A 19,750-nucleotide genomic window follows, 5' to 3' on the forward strand; every position below is an offset into this window, starting at 1 on the left:
AAGCCAGAGAATGTGGGTGAGACTGGACACTTCCCCCCACCCCCATCTGCACCCCACAGAAGCTCAGGTGTGGGGGGGTGAGACTGGACACTCCTCCCTCTCCCCCCCCCCCATCTGCATCCCACAGAAGCTCAGCTGCTCCTGGTTTGAGTAATATAAAAGCTCTATCTTTGTGGGAGAAACTTCCTGGGTGGTTAATTTACCTCAGTTTAACATTATATCCCATATGGAGATGAACAAAGGAGCGGGGGGCTGCAGGGTAGGGAGCTCCTAGCTGCCAACCCAAGAGGCCCATTTCTCATGGTGCTTCAAAACTTACCCCCTGAAAAGAGACTGAGTTATCCTGATTTGCTGCAGGTTTTGATACAGGATTTGGAGCCATCCACCTGAGACCTTCCCTGTTTTACAGCGTAAGATTTAGCTTATCAGTCTATATGGTACAGAGACACCTCCACAGGGACAAGATTTCTAATTGTTGAGGACTCTACTATATCAGACAAAGGCATTATGGCTGGAAAGGCGAGGTAAACAATTCTGACTCACAATAAGGTGCATTACCACATGAGGGTAATGAACTGCTGGACTAGCTGAGCAAGGGATGTGGTAGAATCTCTGCCACTTGAGGTCTTTAAATCAAGATTGAATGTTTTTCTAAAAAATATGCTCTATCCCTAGCAGTAGTTATGGGATTGACATAGGAATCAGGGGGTGAAATTCTCTGGCCTGTATAACTCAGGAGATTGGACTAGTTGGTTGCAGTGGTCTTTCCTGGCTTTAAAGCCTATGAATCTGTGAATCTCTGATGAGCTTACACATTTGGCTGATAACAATAACTGGGATGGGGTAACATAGACATCAGGAAGCCTTTTGACTTAGTGTAACGTGACACTTGGTTAAAGAATTAACACTATGTCAACTCCATATAGCATGTATTCAATGGATTAAAACTGGCTAACAGATAGTTCTGTCAATGTAATCATTAATCAGGAATCATCATCAAAGTAATGTTTTCTAGTAGCCAAGTTTATAAGAATAATAGACTTTTCAGTTCTCTGGCAATTCTAAAAAAAAAAAATGGGGAAAAACAGTTTTGGGCCAAATGAAACATTTCATTAAAACTGAAACTATACATTATGGCTCAGTTTTGAGTGTTTTTGAATGTTTTTATTGATTTTTAAGTAAAATTAAAGAACATTTTGAAAAAACAATTGCTTTGAACCAAAAATTGAAACATTTCATTTTGAAAACATCAGACAAAACGTTTTGAATTTTTTAGATTTTTTTAAATTTCCTTTTATTTTAACCAAAACAATTTGGTGAAACAGACACATATTCAAAAGGTTTCACTGTTACCAAATCTGCATTGTTCAGCAAAAGAGTTTTGTACAGAAAATTTTGCCGAGCTCTGCTTGTGGGGTCCTGCAGGGATTGGTTCCGAGACCAGAGCTATTCAATATTTATATCAATAGTCTGGACGAAATTATAAAATGATTGCTGAAAAAGTTTGCAGATGACAGAAAGATTGGTGGAGTGGTAAATAATATTGATAAATGGTGCCTAAATGAGAGCTAAACCATCTTGGAAATCTGGCCCCAACTATGTGTGCTGAACATTTGAAAATCTGTCCCTGTATGTCATAGCCAGTGTATCTGCAGTGATTCAGAGAATAATGGCTCAGCTGTTCCATGGATTAAATGATGCCATCTGTTATTTGTATGATATATTGACATACTTGATATGGCTAGGGTAGAAGAAACAGAGAGGTAATGAAGGAGAATATTGACTGCCATTGGAAGATAAAAGTTTGTGAAGGGAAAAGAACCTGAAATTGAACATGATGACCATGTAATTACTGGGAAGGAAAATGATTGTCTTTTGATTGGCCTGAAGATGATATAACTGAATATGGTCCTATAGAATGTGAATCTCAAAATGCTAATGATAGCCTGGAAGAAGAGCAAGAACCAAAAGCTCTGACTGACAGACACTGTTGACAGAATGGTAATGCAGAGCTCACAGAAGTCTAAACTTATTACAAAAATACTGTAGGGGAGAAGTGTAGCATAGGGAGTTATGTAATGTCATTCTCTTCTGTATACTTTTCTTTTACGTGTTTAGGAGTCTGCTCTTATCTGAATAGATATGTGGACACCATCATAGGGCCTAATCACATCAGCCACACTATCAGAGGTTCGTTCACCTGCACATCTACCAATGTGATATATGCCATCATGTGCCGGCAATGCCCCTCTGCCATGTACATTGGTCAAACCGGACAGTCTCTACGTAAAAGAATGAATGGACACAAATCAGATGTCAAGAATTATAACATTCAAAAACCAGTCGGAGAACACTTCAATCTCTCTGGTCACTCGATTACAGACCTAAAAGTCGCAATACTATAACAAAAAAACTTTGTAACAGACTCCAACAAGAGACTGCTGAATTGGAATTAATTTGCAAACTAGACACCATTAATTTAGGCTTGAATAGGGACTGGGAGTGGATGGGTCATTACACAAAGTAAAACTATTTCCCCATGTTTATTTTTCCCCCCTATTGTTCCTCACACGTTCTTGTCAACTGCTGGAAATGGCCCACCTTGATTATCACTACAAAAGGTTGTTTTTTTCTTCCTCTCCTGCTGGTAATAGCTCACCTTAACTGATCACTCTTGTTATAGTGGGTATGATAACACCCATTGTTTCATGTTCTCTATGTATATAAAATCTCCCTACTGTATTTTCCACTGCATGCATCTGATGATTTTGGCTGTAGCCCACGAAAACTTATGCTCAAATAAATTTGTTAGTCTCTAAGGTGCCACAAGTACTCCTGTTCTTTTCGTTGGAAGACAGGATACTGGGTTAGATGGACCAGTGGTCTGAACCAGTATGGCCGTTCTTTTGTTTTCATGATGACTGATGATTAATAGGGACAGTATTAACATAAATTCCTCCTTCATATGTGTGCTTTGAGTTAGTGCCAAGAAGGTAGCCTAGAAATTAGAAGCAGGTTTCTAACTATCAAAGGAGTGTGGTTCTGGAACAATGTCCCAATAGGAGCCATTGGGGCGAGAAAAGTAAGAGGTTTTAAAATGGAGCTGAATAAGTCTATGATAGTGGGGCAGATGACTCAGGAGGTCCCTTTCAGACCCATGTCTTATGTAACTCATGTTTAACCAGGTAACAAATTGGCTTAAAATTCTAAGCTCTGCTCCTTTAAAACAAATGGACAAATGAAGTATATTTTCCTAGGCACTGAAAATTTTAGTCAAAAGCATATGGATTTATGAGGCACCAAGCCAAATAATAATTCTTCCTTTTCTTTTTCTTTCTTTTAAATGAAAACACCAAAGAAACTGCATACAAATTAACTATAAATGCTGTGGAGGCTGAGAAATTAAGTTAAGAGTTCTTCTGTATTCAATAGAGTTAAAATTGAAAGCTCAATTTTAGCTCTACACATTTAATTCTTTAAAATATATTCTGTCTTTAGCTCATTATACACAATTTGTCAGTAAACAGAATTTATAATATAATACAAAATGGATTTTGTTATAAACCATTAAATATAGTAAATTATATTACCATACATTGAGATTTGACTTCATTTTTAAGTCTCAATGAGATTTAAAAAGCAATCCAAGTTTGAAGAAAATCAGTACAGTAGTTTAATGTCATGAATGTTTTAAATTGGTAAATTGAAACATTTTTGTTCTATTTTTTAAATTAATTCAAGTATTCTATGGTTTAGAATACAGAGCCATCCTTAATATCTGGCATTGCCTCAATCTCTAGGAGCATTTCAATCTTTGAAACTGTCATATTTAAATAATGACTTCCTACTTTGGAGTACTTAGTTTCCTTTTCCCTAAATTGCATTAACACTAGCATTTGCTATGAAATACAGTACATAATTTTCAGATAGCACTCTGTCTCTAGGAGATTTTTATATCTGCATCCACATTTCTTTTGAAACATTTTCCTAAATTGGCACTTTGGACCATCGGTCCAGTGGGCTGAGGCTACTGAAATGAGTTATGATGACCATGGTATCCTGATGATGGCTGGTGGAAGAACCAGATTAACTTCTAAACTGAGCAAAAAAAGTAAATATTTGAGAGCCAAAAGCTAATAGATTAGAAAATACATAATTTAGAAACCCACAGCTTCAGGGATAATTAGGACAAGCTGCATAGAATGCCCTAGGGTCTCTTTCTAACAGTGCTAATTGCCTAAATCTGTATTAATTGGTGTGTAACATGGTGCACCAGAAAATCTGCCTAGTGCTTTTTAATTATTTTGCACCAGAAGCCAATTGCAGGGAATGGACAACCCAAAAATCCCAGCTTCAAGAAAACATCCAGTGAACAGATATTAGAGCTGGGGGGCCCAGTCCCAGTTCATGCAGACCCACTCATGCTTGAACTCATCAAGCTAGCGAGCTAAAAACAGTAGCGTAGCTGTGGAAGCATGGGCAGTGGCAGCAAACCTACCCACCCTGAGTACAAACCTGCTTGAACCCCGTGAGTAAATACTCAGCATGGCTAGCCAATGCCACTGCCCTGACTACGCTACTGTTTTTAGCACATTAGTCACAGCTCTAGCTCCAAGTGTAGACATACATAGAACCATAGAACATCAGGGTTGGAAGAGACCTCAGGAGGTCATATAGCCCAACCCCCTGCTCAAAGCAGAACCAACCCCATCTAAATCATCCCAGCCAGGGCTTTGTCAAGCCAGGCCTTAAAAACCTCTACAGACAGAGATTCCACCACCTCCCGAAGCATTCCAGTGCTTCACCATCCTCTTAGTGAAGAAGAATTTACTAATATCCAACTTAGACCTCCCCCACTGCAACTTGAGACCATTACTCCTCGTTCTGTCATCTGCCACCACTGAGAACAGCCTAGATCCTCCTCTAGGCTAAGGATAAGTGCAGGGTCCTGCACTTAGGATGGAAGAACCCAATGCACCGCTACAGAATAGGGACCGAATGGCTAGGCAGCAGTTCTGCGGAAAAGGACCTAGGGGTGACAGTGGACGAGAAGCTGGATATGAGTCAGCAGTGTGCCCCTGTTGCCAAGAAGGCCAATGGCATTTTGGGATGTATAAGTAGGGGCATAGCGAGCAGATCGAGGGACGTGATCGTTCCCCTCTATTCGACATTGGTGAGGCCTCATCTGGAGTCCTGTGTCCAGTTTTGCGCCCCACACTACAAGAAGGATGTGGATAAATTGGAGAGAGTCCAGCGAAGGGCAACAAAAATGATTAGGGGTCTAGAACACATGACTTATGAGGAGAGGCTGAGGGAGCTGGGATTGTTTAGCCTGCAGAAGAGAAGAATGAGGGGGGATTTGATAGCTGCTTTCAACTACCTGAAAGGGGGATCCAAAGAGGATGGCTCTAGACTGTTCTCAATGGTAGCAGATGACAGAACGAGGAGTAATGGTCTCAAGTTGCAGTGGGGGAGGTTTAGATTGGATATTAGGAAAAACTTTTTCACTAAGAGGGTGGTGAAACACTGGAATGCGTTACCTAGGGAGGTGGTGGAATCTCCTTCCTTTGAGGTTTTTAAGGTCAGGCTTGACAAAGCCCTGGCTGGGATGATTTAACTGGGAATTGGTTCTGCTTCAAGCAGAGGGTTGGACTAGATGACCTTCTGGGGTCCCTTCCAACCCTGATATTCTATGATTCTATGATTCTACTAACAAACTTCAATAGGACTTTATTTTTAAAGTGGAAACCTCTTTACCAAGCTGCTGCTGCACCCTTGGTAGCTCTCACTCCACCTCCTCATCTTCCCCCCTCCTTCCTGTTTCCTGTCCTTTCAGACTCCCAACAGTCAGTGCTGCCAGTTCTAATAATTACCAGCAGCATCTAAACACCACAGACATCTCCCAACCATCTCCCCCAGATTCCTAGTTTAAAGGTCTCTTGATCAGTTGTGCCATCCTCCATCCTAGAAGTCTATTGCCCCCCTTTACTCAGGTGAAGTCCGTCCTGAGAGAACAGTCCTCTGTCCATGAATGCTTCCCAGTGGCAATACATCCCAAAGCCATCCTTATAGTACCACTGCCTGAGCCATCTGTTGAGCATCATAATCTTGTCACACCTTTGTTGCCCTTCTCTAGGAACAGGCAGAATCCCACTGAAGATCACCTGAGCCTTCATTTCCTTAAGCGTCTTCCCTATCCTGGCAAAGTCTTCCTTGATATGTTCCAGTGAGAATCTAGACGTATCATTTGTTCCCACATGAAGGACAATCAGTGGATTCTTTCCTGCTCCCATTCGGATCCTCTTCAGCCTCAGGTCCACATCCCGTATCTTAGCACCCGGCAGACAGCACACCCTTCTGTTCTCTGGATCAGCTCTTGTTACAGGCCTGTCTGTTCTTCTCAGTAAGGAGTCCCCAGTCACGTAGACCTGCCTTTTCCTGGTGATGGTGCGATTCTCCAGTCTATCCCCTGTTCCTTCTGGCTGCAAGTCCTCTTGATTCCTATTGTCCCTTGCAATCCTCTTCAACCCATCCCGTATCCTCCTGGGGCTCATATTTGGTGTTATCTCCATTGACTCTTGCCCTCTTCCTATGGGACTAGCTGCTCTTCTCTTCTTCCTTGCCCCCTCACCTTCAGTGACCACCTGCTGTGCCCCTTCTTTCATTTTCCAACTCCGCAAACCTGTTCCTGAGCTCTGTTTCTCCTTTACTAGCCCGTCTTTTCCTCTGCCTGGTTCTCTTAGTCATATGTTTCAGCTGCCCACTTTCCTCACCCAGCAGTCTCCCTTCAGAGTTCTTTGGTCCTGCTTCCATCTGCAAGTCTGAGCTTTTCCCTTCACCCTCTTCATGTCTTTGCCCCATCACCTGCTCGAATCCCTTTCTAAATTCAACCAGAGTTTCCACCTACATTTCCAATCCTCGGATCTTTTCTTCCATCAGCTCTATCAGGCCGCACTTCATGCAGATGAAACTCTTTTCAGGTACCCCCTCCAGGATCATGTACATGCCACAGCTTGTACATCCAGTCATCTTCATTGTGTCTTCCACTGCTTGGGTCACTACCACTGCTGCCTCATATCTGTCATAGCCTTCTCACTTAAGTCCTGTTAGTCTGGGAAACACAAACAAAACCAAAATACCACACCCCACAGCAAAACAAACCCTCAACAAGCACCAAAACACTGCCAGACCAGCACATACTCCCTTCACTGTCTGTTCCTTTGCCTGGCTCTCTTAGTCTTCCCCTCAAACTCCCCTTACAAACTCCCCTGTTTATAGCTCTGTTTGCTGGCTCCTGCAATCTCAAAGGCTCTTGAGCTTGGGTTCTGCTAAAGGGTAAATATGCCCAAAGGGGATCTTTTCCTCTGGCTGGAGCTCTACAGGGCAGTCACAGTCGGTGTGAGGTGGGACATCGGTGTTCTCTTTATTGACCATATATGCAAGGTCATTATACTTGACTGGAATTAAGGAACTGGTATTTTTGAAGTTGATGTAGTACCACGCAGGAAGGGTGCTTTTCCAATGGCCGGTTCCATCTCCCCCCACCACCCCCAGATCTTCCTAGACATCACAGACAGCAAAACCTGGAGTTGAATCATACCTCCTGCTCTGCCCAGGAAATTCTGGAGTTGTGGAGGGAGAGCCAGGGGAGCCCCCAAAGAGCTGCAAAATACTCAGATCAAACTGTATAATCTTCTGGTGGTTCTGGATTTTGATCTGGAGAACTGCTATGGGGTTTTCTCCTGGGGACACAAAGTCCTGGGACATCCCTGTCATATAAAGCAATTATGCAGGCCCTTGTGCTGCCTACCCACCAGCATTTACTGGAGGTATGCAAGTTCAGAATTCTGCCCAACATTTCAGCATCTCTCTATCTCTATTGGTCAGTTTAATTAACAAAGAAATGTATGACTTTGTTAAAGGTTCAACTCTTTTCTATTGCCTCTAATGTAGCTTTGTATATGGTATTTTATGATCCATGATGTGCAGGCCTTTGTAATGCCTGCATGGCAGAAGCAACAGAAATAAAACATTCTTAATCGAGTGAAAATGGTGTACAAGAAAAATTAGCTGTTCTCTGGCAGGGCAAGAATGTGAAGTGGCCATACATTCTGGTAAAATTATGAAGCAAGGGTCAGATTTCCAGAGGTATTTAGGCACCCAAAGATGCAGACAGGACTCCTAGTGGGATTTTCATAGGCATCAGTGTTTGAAAATCCCAATAGGCACCTATCTGCATCTTTATGTGCCTAAATCCCTTTGAAAATCTGCCGCTAAGAGCTCTGAAAAGTTACCAGGGTGATGAGCAGATAGAAGATAATGCATATAGAGAGATGGTGTATGTGTGGGACGGATCCTTATTTGGGTTTCCATAACTACCAGTACTTTCATCCCAGCATTGGGTTTCCAATGTTCCCATCACCACTGTACATAGGTGCTTGGTTTTCTGATATCTCTATATCTGATGCAGCCAGATTCCCTACTTGCTCTAGCTAGCAGGTGCACAGAGCACTCATAACAAAAAGGGAGAAAATGTAGACATCTTAGGAAGTGTGTAAATTACCCTAAGAGATGCTACCCTGTGGTCTCATCACTAATAAGGCAGGGGGCAGATGGTAAACGAATTGCACAGACAATCCAGCAAGTTGCACAGACAATCCAGGAAGCAAAAGTGGATGGGAATCTGGGAGGCAGTGACCATGAGTTGGTGGAGTTCAGGATCCTGACACAGGGAAGAAAGGTAAGCAGCAGGATACGGACCCTGCACTTCAGGAAAGCAGACTTCGACTCCCTTAGGGAACGGATGGGTAAGATCCCCTGGGGGACTAACATGAAGGGGAAAGGAGTCCAGGAGAGCTGGCTGTATTTCAAGGAATCCCTGTTGAGGTTACAGGGACAAACCATCCCGATGTGTCGAAAGAATAGTAAATATGGCAGGTGACCAGCTTGGCTTAATGGTGAAATCCTAGCGGATCTTAAACATAAAAAAGAAGCTTACAAGAAGTAGAAGGTTGGACATATGACCAGGGAAGAGTATAAAAATATTGCTCAGGCATGTAGGAATGAAATCAGGAGGGCCAAATCGCACCTGGAGCTGCAGCTAGCGAGAGATGTTAAGAGTAACATGAAGGGTTTCTTCAGGTATGTTGGCAACAAGAAGAAAGCCAAGGAAAGTGTGGGCCCCTTAATGAATGAGGGAGGCAACCTAGTGACAGAGGATGTGGAAAAAGCTAATGTACTCAATGCTTTTTTTGCCTCTGTCTTCACAAACAAGGTCAGCTCCCAGACTGCTGCGCTGGGCATCACAACAGGGGGAATAGATGGCCAGCCCTCTGTGGAGAAAGAGGTGGTTCGGGACTATTTAGAAAAGCTGGACGTGCACAAGTCCATGGGGCCGGACGAGTTGCATCCGAGAGTGCTAAAGGAATTGGCGGCTGTGATTGCAGAGCCATTGGCCATTATGTTTGAAAACTCGTGGCGAACCGGGGAAGTCCCGGATGACTGGAAAAAGGCTAATGTAGTGCCAATCTTTAAAAAAGGGAAGAAGGAGGATCCTGGGAACTACAGACCAGTCAGCCTCACCTCAGTCCCCAGAAAAATCATGGAGCAGGTCCTCAAAGAATCAATCCTGAAGCACTTACATGAGAGGAAAGTGATCAGGAACAGTCTGCATAGATTCACCAAGGGAAGGTCATGCCTGACTAAGCTAATCGCCTTCTATGATGAGATTACTGGCTCTGTGGATGAAGGGAAAGCAGTGGATGTACTGTTTCTTGACTTTAGCAAAGCTTTTGACACTGTCTCCCACAGTATTCTTGTCAGCAAGTTAAAGAAGTATGGGCTGGATGAATGCACTACAAGGTGGGTAGAAAGTTGGCTAGATTGTCAGGCTCAATGGGTAGTGATCAATGGCTCCATGTCTAGTTGGCAGCTGGTGTCAAGTGGAGTGCCCCAGGGGTCGGTCCTGGGGCCGGTTTTGTTCAATATCTTCATAAATGATCTGGAGGATGGTGTGGATTGCACTCTCAGCAAATTTGCGGATGATACTAAACTGGGAGGAGTGGTAGATACGCTGGAGGGCAGGGATAGGATACAGAGGGAGCTAGACAAATTGGAGGATTGGGCCAAAAGAAATCTGATGAGGTTCAATAAGGATAAGTGCAGGGTCCTGCACTTAGGACGGATGAACCCAATGCACAGCTACAGACTAGGGACCGAATGGCTAGGCAGCAGTTCTGCGGAAAAGGACCTAGGGGTGACAGTGGACGAGAAGCTGGATATGAGTCAGCGTTGTGCCCTTGTTGCCAAGAAGGCCAATGGCATTTTGGGATGTATAAGTAGGGGCATAGCGAGCAGATCGAGGGACGTGATCGTCCCCCTCTATTCGACATTGGTGAGGCCTCCTCTGGAGTCCTGTGTCCAGTTTTGTGCCCCACACTACAAGAAGGATGTGGATAAATTGGAGATAGTCCAGCGAAGGGCAACAAAAATGATTAGGGGTCTGGAACACATGACTTATGAGGAGAGGCTGAGGGAACTGGGATTGTTTAGTCTGCGGAAGAGAAGAATGAGGGGGGATTTGATAGCTGCTCTCAACTACCTGAGAGGTGGTTCCAGAGAGGATGGATCTAGACTATTCTCAGTGGTGGAAGAGGACAGGACAAGGAGTAATGGTCTCAAGTTGCAGTGTGGGAGGTTTAGGTTGGATATTAGGAAAAACTTTTTCACTAGGAGGGTGGTGAAACACTGGAATGCGTTGCCTAGGGAGGTGGTGGAATCTCCTTCCTTAGAAGTTTTTAAGGTCAGGCTTGACAGAGCTCTGGCTGGGATGATTTAATTGGGGATGGGTCCTGCTTTTGAGCAGGGGGTTGGACTAGATGACCTCCTGAGGTCCCTTCCAACCCTGATATTCTATGATTCTATGATTCTATGATTTTGAGTTTCAGAGCAACTTAGCTTTTTACTATGAGTTCTGAGGGGTAGGGACAGGCTGCACAACCCATTACCGCTCCTCAGAGTCCTTCACTGGCTGCCTATCTGTTTCCTAACATGTAAGAAAATGGTCTTTCTTGTTTTCAGAACGCTCAACCACTCCTTTTAGCACAAAGATATGCTGGATCTGGAAACGTGGCAGGCATGTAGGAACTGATCAAAAGCCTATTATCATCACTGGGAGTCTTTCTGTGGGTCCCCTCCATGGTGGAGAATACTTCTTTCCAGGGTATAAAAGCAGGAGGGAGTGTGGCTTCACTGGAGAGCCACAACCTTTGTGGAGCTACAAGATCTCCACACTAATGACCCTGTCCTCCAGTTAATCAGCCATGGATCAGGTGGGCACCTAGGGATCCACAAGATTTAGTGAACACTATCCACCCAGTTTGCTAAAAGGGTAGCTACACAGAATTTTCTTCCCTCTAAGCTCCTTTTTCTATATCTTCCCCCGGAGGGATAATCGGGCCCTGTGTTAAGCACAGTTTTGTGGTTTTCTCTATTTGTTTTGTTAATTGTATATCTTAATATAGTTTTCCTTAAGTTATAAAATGTACACCTAAAATCCACAGGATGTACAACAGTACTGGGGGCTCGTCTACACAGTGCAGCAATGCACAAGCGCATCAAGATGTTGTGCACTAACTGGTCCATGCATGAACTAAAAGTTCCCTATTGCACATTAGCATAGTACTTTATCGTGTTAATGTGCACCATGGAACTTCACCAGCAGGGTCAACACAGGCCACTTAGTGGGTAATCCTTTGGTTCACTTGAGAAATCACAGCCTTCTAAGTGTGCACTGCCATACCATGTAGACAAGCCCTGCATTAACATTGCTGCACACACCTTCGCTCATGCATTTTCTGATTTTGTGACTTTTTTCTGTGTAGCCATAATGGTGCATTGGTGCTGTCTTTTGCACTTCATTTTCCTTGATAATAAATATTCATCTTTGTCATGCAAGACCTTTTCAAGGAGCACATGACGGGTCAAATTGACCCAAAATTTAGGTTTTGTGGAAACAAGCTTTGCAAAACCTAAGCCCAACAGAAAAGTTTCAAGGCGTGTTTTTAAAGAAATAAATGTGCCTGTGTGGCATTTCCATCCCGAATACTGAAAGGTCTGTGCACATGCACGAAGCTACGACTGGTTAGACCCTGAAATGAAGCCACTTAGTCTATTGCCATGCTCCAGGCTGAGAGAAATACAAAAAATAAACAAATGGAATAAGTGGTGTGACATTAATTTGATTTCTTAAAAATTCCTTCATTTACATTCTTAAGGTTTAAATTCATACATAACATCATTCTTCCTCTTTGTTAAAGAAAATAAGGTTTTTATCCGTATCTCCTGAAGATTTTTGTACGACATTTTATCAAAGCATTAGCACATATTAACTATTCTCTCGTGAAGAGGCAGTGTAAGACGAGTACCCTTAAAACCTGTCCCTGCTTAAACTCTCTTACATGCTTGTTGACTTCTCTCACCATAAGATGCTGGAAGAGCCAGGATCGCATTATATTGGTAGCGTGCTTCGGTAGGACTCCCCGTTTGTTCTTTGACTTTTTATCTTCACTGTCAAGGAGGGAGGTCAGATCCAGGTTAACCTACAGGGCAGGAAAGGAGAAAGAAAAGCTTAAATAACAGTACAGGTAAAACTGTGTTGCCATGGTGACAAAACACACAATGGCTGCTTGATTTCACGGTGACTCTGCTGGGCTGCCGAGCTTTCTGCCATTCACAGAGGTAAAAGCAAAATGGTTTAAGATGGATTTTATTAAAGCCTTTCTTCTGTAAGCTGGCATAAAATACTTCATTTCTCAATGAAGATGTAGGATTGGCAAATGGAAAAAGAGAGATTTTAGTGTTTCTTTACTGGAGGTGATGTGGTAAATAGTAACTCCTTCATCACTCTTGCTTGTACCTGTTGTTTTCATTAAGTTCACATCAAAGTGATTGAGCTGAGTCAGAGTCCTTGTCTGCTCTTGGGGATAATCTCAATTCAGCAACTGGGGGGCCAGTGTCTGGTGCAGCCATATCACTGTTAATCCAGATTTGCTCCAGTTTTAAATCTTGATTAGCTCAATCAATGCAAACTCCAGCTTGCCTTTGTCTACCCTGAGTGGTCAGCAGTGATACAGCTCTACTGGCTGCTGAACTGAGCTGTCCAAGGTCTAACTAGAATGTGGAGATGGTGGTAAAAGAATGTGCTATGTCTGTATATATGTAAATAGTAACAGGTAAGGTGCCAGTACACGGCGATTTAAGAATATGTAGCAGAGTTCTAGGGTATTAAGTACTGCATATGGATTCCTCTGGAAGCTCCTTACAGGCGGCTCTGGTCTTGCCAGACTGCAAATACAATGAATCTGGCAGGCAACCTTGATAAAATTTTCCTACTGAAAAAATATTCCAATTTGGCTCAACTGACGCTAAGTGCCAATGCAAAGTATCATTCAAATATATTCCCTGCAGGCCCAGATGCTGCCTGCGTTGCCCACATCAGACACAGAACCCAGTTAGCCTTAGGCAGGAGTAGCAGTAACTTCCTTTTTTCTGAACAATCATTTGCTGCTTGAGATGAAAACTCTCAATCCATTAACGAACGTTAAACATGTGAGATTATTTCCGGAACAGCGGAGAAACATGGTTTTAAACAGAAAGGTGTGTGTGCATAAATACATAACCCCCAGGGAGATTCCTGGGGCTCAGTGTGATGGTAGTTCAGCAAGAGGCACATTGTCCCTTGTAAGGAAGGAAGGGGGCCAAGGAGAGACTCGGAGTCTGCTCAGCAACCCAGAGGGAGAGAGGAGAGCCACTATGTAGAACAGGGGCCCTGCTGGTTTGGGGAAGGATTGCAGGAGCCTGCTTAGAGCAAATGATTGACAAAGGAAAGCCAAGTTAGAAGACCTAGCCTGACCAATAGGGAGCGAGATGCCCTTCCCAGGGAGCCCCAAAGGGGAGAAGTCATTTTGGAGCAGTCTGCAGCCAGCCGGGGTAAGGGCAGGACTGCCTGTCAGGGATGGGGAGGACTGGTGAGTCCCAGGCCTGCGTGCAAGGTTCCCCCTGAGAACTAGCCTCTGGGGACCTGAAAGCAAGATCCCACAGCGTGAGCCTTTCCCGCTCCAAGGCAACACCCAGTTTGTAGAGTTTTGTTGGGAAAACTTCCCCCCAGCCTGGCTAAGTTAGCACCCAAGGTCCCTAGGTGAGATCAGTCACCACATGGCCACCTCTGCTCCGGGTGCTTATCCAGGGCTGCCACCTGCTGGGAGTGTGTCGAGCACTAGGGCCGGAGACTACAGTTTGGAGTTTAGTAGAGTTATTGTAACCTGCACCGTAAGCCCTGCACCCCTTGGGGGGGAGGGGAAATCCTGGCACCAGAAGCAGACTGACTCCTGCATGGAGAGGACGCCTGCCAGCAGTGATCATCAGCCCCTCTGCAGTGCTGAGGAGTCCAGAGCCATGTCTGAACCTGCGGCTCCATCATGGAGTTGTGAGTGCACCATCCTTCAGTTAGCTTATCAGAGAAATTGTCTGGGAGACCCCTACTCCCTGAACTGTGTCCTCAAGCCTGGGGGGAAAGGTTTGGGGATTGTATTACCTGCTGCCTATTAAATCTGCAGAGGGACGTACCACCCTACCACGTGTGAATCCTTTGGGCTGTATTGAACCCAGTCAGCCACATTGGTAGCTGCTGCTGCACCGAAGATCTCATGGTCACAGTTATCAAGGACCCCTGTGAAATACGCATCCCAATGGGACACTAATTGTACATTTGCTATATCAGGACACATGCCAGGGAAATTCACAAGTATTATCAGCATTGACACCGGTGACCCTGAGAATAGTGTTTTACCCTGTTATGTTATATTCACCTTCTGTTTTATAGAATTACTGGTAAATATATTGTAATGTGTTTTTGTTATCTCTTGGTAGCCTGCAACTGTCTGCAAGTAAGCGGGGGTTTCCCTGTGATTAGACTTTTCCTCCCACGCTGCCCTGGTGACTCTGCCAGAAAGGAGCGAGGCAGGTGGAGACGCTGCCAAATACATTCATATGGGAAGAAAAAGAAGTTACATTCTGTTGAGCAGATGGCAGGATCCAGAAGAACCCAGGCCTGTCCATCAAAACCCATGAGGAGATTGGCGTTAACGGAGGTAACAAGGTGGATAGGTGGCACTATATATATTCTTGGGAAGCAGAAAGAGAAGAGTTTTAATGAAGTTACAGGAAGTAACAGTACAGGAGTTTTAATGAAGTTACTGGCTGAAATCTCAACATCAACTTAAAGCCTTTTCTTTTCTTTTTAGGTTCTTCATCAAAACACTTCTCCTGTATGAATTAAACATCATTATGGCAGCCCTGTGTCAGGTATAAATGATTCCCTCAGGCAAAGATTGTGATGTATTGCAGGGCCTAGGCTGAATAAATTACCCAGGCAGAAGAGGAATAGCATCAGGAGGTGCTTGTCCAGGGCTCTGTCACTGCCACAATATTCCCAGCATACTTGTATTTCACACAACTGATCAGTTTCACTGTATGATCTGAGCCAGCAATTCCCTTTATACATTAAAAAGAACCTAGATTTGGATTTTATTTTTTCTTCCTCATTCAGGCTCAAAGAGCTGAGGACAAGGTATGGACCAGGGAGGATGCAGTAGTGAAAATGCACTTCCAAGGGTTTTATTAAGCTTGGTAAAATGAGAAATAAATGCATTAATGTGAAAAGAAGGTGAGTGCAAGTTCAAAGGGCTCTAAGGCTGTTCAGGTGCTATCTGGTTTCCACTGATGCAGAGTGAAATGTTGAAACTGAAATGCAGGGTCTCACCTGTGTAGCACTAGAAGCTTGATTTTCCCCAGGTCAGAGCATGCCAAGGGAAGAAACTAACTGGAATTCATTTGCAATGGCAAGAAATACCTACGCAGAATTTACTGGGGCTGTGGCAGGTGAACAAAATTAGCTACTCTGCTCTTAGCTAGGGTCAAAAGGGGAGAGGGCTCGCTGTCTCGGAGTAATGGAGTCTGCACTGTGATCGGATGCAGAGAGAAAAGGGGCGGGCTCCTTCGGGCTCTTATTCATTCCCTGGGTGCTTTTCTATATCAAACAAAGCAGCAGGGTAGTCTTCAGGAAGTTTGATCCTGGGTCTTACGCTTTGTATTTGAATAGTTTCATATCCCAGTGATTTTTACCACCCCATCCCATGTTGTTAGAGACATAAACAAAGTCAGTCTCACCAGATCTTTCACAGCCTCCCATCCATCAGGTAGCTTTTCTGGAGAACATGTGAGTATGACTTTCCATGACCTCCGTGACTTCTGAGCAGTTTGGGAGTGTGGGAGGGGGCTCAGGGCTGGGGCAGGGGGTTGGGGTGCCTGGCGGCGCTTACCTGGGGGGGGGGTGCTCCCTGGCTCCCATTGACATGTCCATGCAGCTCCTAGGTGGAGTGGCCAGGGGGCTCCGCACGCTGCCCATTCCTGCATGTGCCAGCCCCGCAGCTCTTATTGGCTGCGGTTCCCAGCCAGTGGGAACTGCAGAGCCGGCATTGTGGTGGGAGCAGTACGTGAAGTCCCCATGGCCGCCCCTCCCCCTATGAGCTGCAGAGACATGCCGGTTGGATCTGGGTAGGGAGCCCGCCAGCCCTGCCAACCCTCTCCCCCTCCAGGACCAGCAGGGGGTCCCACACCATGAGCTGCCGCCTGGTCCCCCCTCCCAGCACCAGCAGGGGTCCTGGGCTGTGTGCTGCCACCCACCTCCCCAGAGCACTCGTGGTCCCACAGCTCAAGTTTTATAGTAAAAGTCATGGACAGGTCTCGGGCCGTGAATTGTTGTTTACTGCCCGTGACCTGTCCATGACTTTTACTAAAAATACCTATGACTAAAAAGTAGGCTTACACATGAGTGATGCGGCCACTGAATTCTCCAAAATGTTCACGTCTCAAATGAGCAGGTCTCCCCCACACAAAAATAATTATAAATAATGGATGGCATCTCCATACCACTGAGATGGTGCCCACAGCCATCTGTGCGGGATGTCAAGGGGCTCCCTTTGGAATTTTCTGCCTTGGGTGCAGGCAGTATTATGGAAGGCTGCCATTTCCATAGTTCAGGTTGAGAACTTTCTGTTTAAGAACTGACTTTCCAAGTGCTGAAAAATCCACTTCCCTAGGAGGTTTGTCATAAAATGTGTTATGCTACAAGAGGGACTGGGATATACATTGTGCTATAAATTTAGGGTTATTTGGTCAAGGGGTTCCCAACATATAGACCCTCTCCAAAAAATGAGCACTTTGAACATTTTCAGATTTATATAACTTTTTTTGCTGAGTGCTACAGAAAAACTATGGCTCTGACCCTCATAATAATATTGTGGTGGATTGAAAACTGATATGGCATGACATTTTGATTGAGAAACTAGAATGATACAGAATCAACTTGGCACACATTAAATAGATTAAAAAACATTGCTAAATGATAGGTCTCAAAATGCAATTGTAATCAGAGAATCATCACTGAGCACTTGTATTTCTAAGTGGGGTCCCACAGGAATCAGTTCCTGACCTTATGCTAGTTAACATTTTTATCAATGATCTGGAAGGAAAAAATATCAGCCGCTGACACAAAGATTGAGGGGAATGGCAAATAATGAAGAGGCTGGGTCTCTGATGCAGAGCAATCTGGACTGATTGGTAAACTGAGACAAGCAGACAATATGTATTTCAATTCAGCCAAATGTAAAGTCATACATTTAGCAACAAAGAATGTAGACCATACTTACATGATGGGGGACTCTATCCTGGGAAGCAGTGACTCTGAAAAATACTTGGGGGTCAGAGTGGATAATTAGCAGAACATGAGCTCCCAGTGTGATGTTGTGGCAAAAAGGACTAATGCGATACTTGAATGTATAAACAGGAGAATCCTGAGTAGGAGTCGAGAAGTTATTTTACCTCTGTATTTGGCACTGTTGCAACCACTACTGGAATCCTGTGTCCAGTTCTGATGTCCACACTTGAAGAATGTTGAAAAATTGGTGAGAGTTCAGAAAATAGCCACAAGAATGATTGAAGGATTAGAAAACATGCCTTATAGTGAAAGACTCAAGGAGCTCCATTTATTTGGCTTATCAAAGAGGAGGTTAGGGGTTGCCTTGATCACAGTCTAGAAGTACCTACATGGAGAACAGAAATTTCATAGAGGGCTCTTCAATCTAACAGAAAAAGGTAGAACACGATCCAATGTCTGGACATTGAAGCTAGACAAATTCAGATTACAAATAAGGTGCGAAGTTTTAACGAGTGTAATTAACTATTGGAACAATTTACCAAGGTTTGTGGTGGAATCTCCATCCCTGGAAATATTCAGATGTTTTTCTAAAAGATCTGCACTAGTTCAAACAGGAATTATTAGTACAGGCCTGTGTTACACATGAGATCAAACTAGATAATCACAATACTTCCTTCTGGCATCATAATATATTAATCTGAGTGGGGTCCTGGTCCATGATGATGGCTCATAGGCAGTGTGATAATACAAATAATAAATAGCACCCCCTTAGATTTGGGAGCCAAGAGGGGCCATTGTGATCATATACATGATCCTCCTGCATAACATAGCCCAGAAAATAGGGATCCCTGATTCCTCATCCCTGGATCAATAGAGCTAGATCTAATCCTGTGGGTCAGTGACAGTGTATGGACAAGAGAGCACAACATAATGCAGAAAATGGTAGGTTTTCTTGGTTATGTAGCATAGTGTGTGCCATGTTCCACTGTAGTGGCTGATCCACACTGAGGATAATCATCTGTTGCCACCACTTTAACTCTTTAACTCAAATAGTAGATGTCTGTACTGTGGATCTGAAGTTCTTGTAGGTATGTGGCAGTTCTCCAAAAAAGGCTATGCATTTGGAGTTTAATGTACCCACCCATATGTGCTGTGGCAGAGCTCTGTCCTTGTCTCCGTGGGTCCTGCATTTCCTGGCGGATTTCACTAACCTCAGAAGCTTACTGTGACTCTCCACATAGCCCTTCTCTCTCTAGAGGCAAGGGTCACAGATTACTGAGCCATTTTCATCATAAGCCAGTAAGGGAGCTGAGGAGAAGCAACCTTCCCTCGCACAGTCTCTGTTGTCTCCCAGCCTCAGTGATTAATTGGGGAAGGGAGGGGGGAGCCTGGGCCCGCCCTCTACTCTAGGCTCCAGCCCAGGGACCCTAATAGTAGCAGCTATGGTAGCTGACTTTTTGGAAATAGGACATGTACAATTCCTTGGGCCACTTCCTCACAGCAGCCCCCACTCAATATCTCCTTCACCAATACCTCAGGGCCTCCTTCCTTGCACCTGATATGGATTTGTACTGCTTAGTTCCTCCAACAGTGTGGCTTCCTCCTACAGCTCCTGACATGCGCACCTCACTGACTAACTTTTAACTAGTTCCAGCCAGCCCTTGATTGGCTTCAGGTGTCCCAATCAACCTAGCTAGCTCCACTCCTTTCTAGAAGGATCTTAATTGGCGCCAGGTGTCTTGAATAACCTGAAGCAACTGCCATTTGCTTAGCATGGTACCAGGGATTTGTTTAGCCAGGGGCTAACATACCTGTTTGTCACTAATTCACTCAAGCCATCTGGCCTTGCCCCGTCACAGTGCACACATATCATATCATTTGAAAGTTTATTTTATGTACTGTGACAAAATTCTGCCTCTGCCTTGGTGGGTCCTGCGCTTATTGGCAGATTTGCTCGCCCCAGAGATTCAGGGC

General features: G+C 44.3%; 1 protein-coding gene across 7 annotated transcripts in view; it reads right to left on the reverse strand.

Moving 5' to 3' along the window:
* The window catches only part of PKNOX2 (PBX/knotted 1 homeobox 2), a 689,215-nt gene that overhangs the window by 46,969 nt on the left and 622,496 nt on the right, over positions 1-19,750 (reverse strand). For all 7 annotated transcript variants that reach the window (XM_084611724.1, XM_084611727.1, XM_084611723.1 and 4 more), the window contains one exon: positions 12,480-12,599. In XM_084611724.1, the coding sequence (XP_084467850.1) occupies positions 12,480-12,599 (120 nt within the window). The remainder of the gene's footprint in view (positions 1-12,479; positions 12,600-19,750) is intronic.

Source organism: Lepidochelys olivacea, assembly GCF_965140295.1.
Source record: "Lepidochelys olivacea isolate rLepOli2 genome assembly, chromosome: 22".
NCBI classification, from domain to species: domain Eukaryota; kingdom Metazoa; phylum Chordata; order Testudines; family Cheloniidae; genus Lepidochelys; species Lepidochelys olivacea.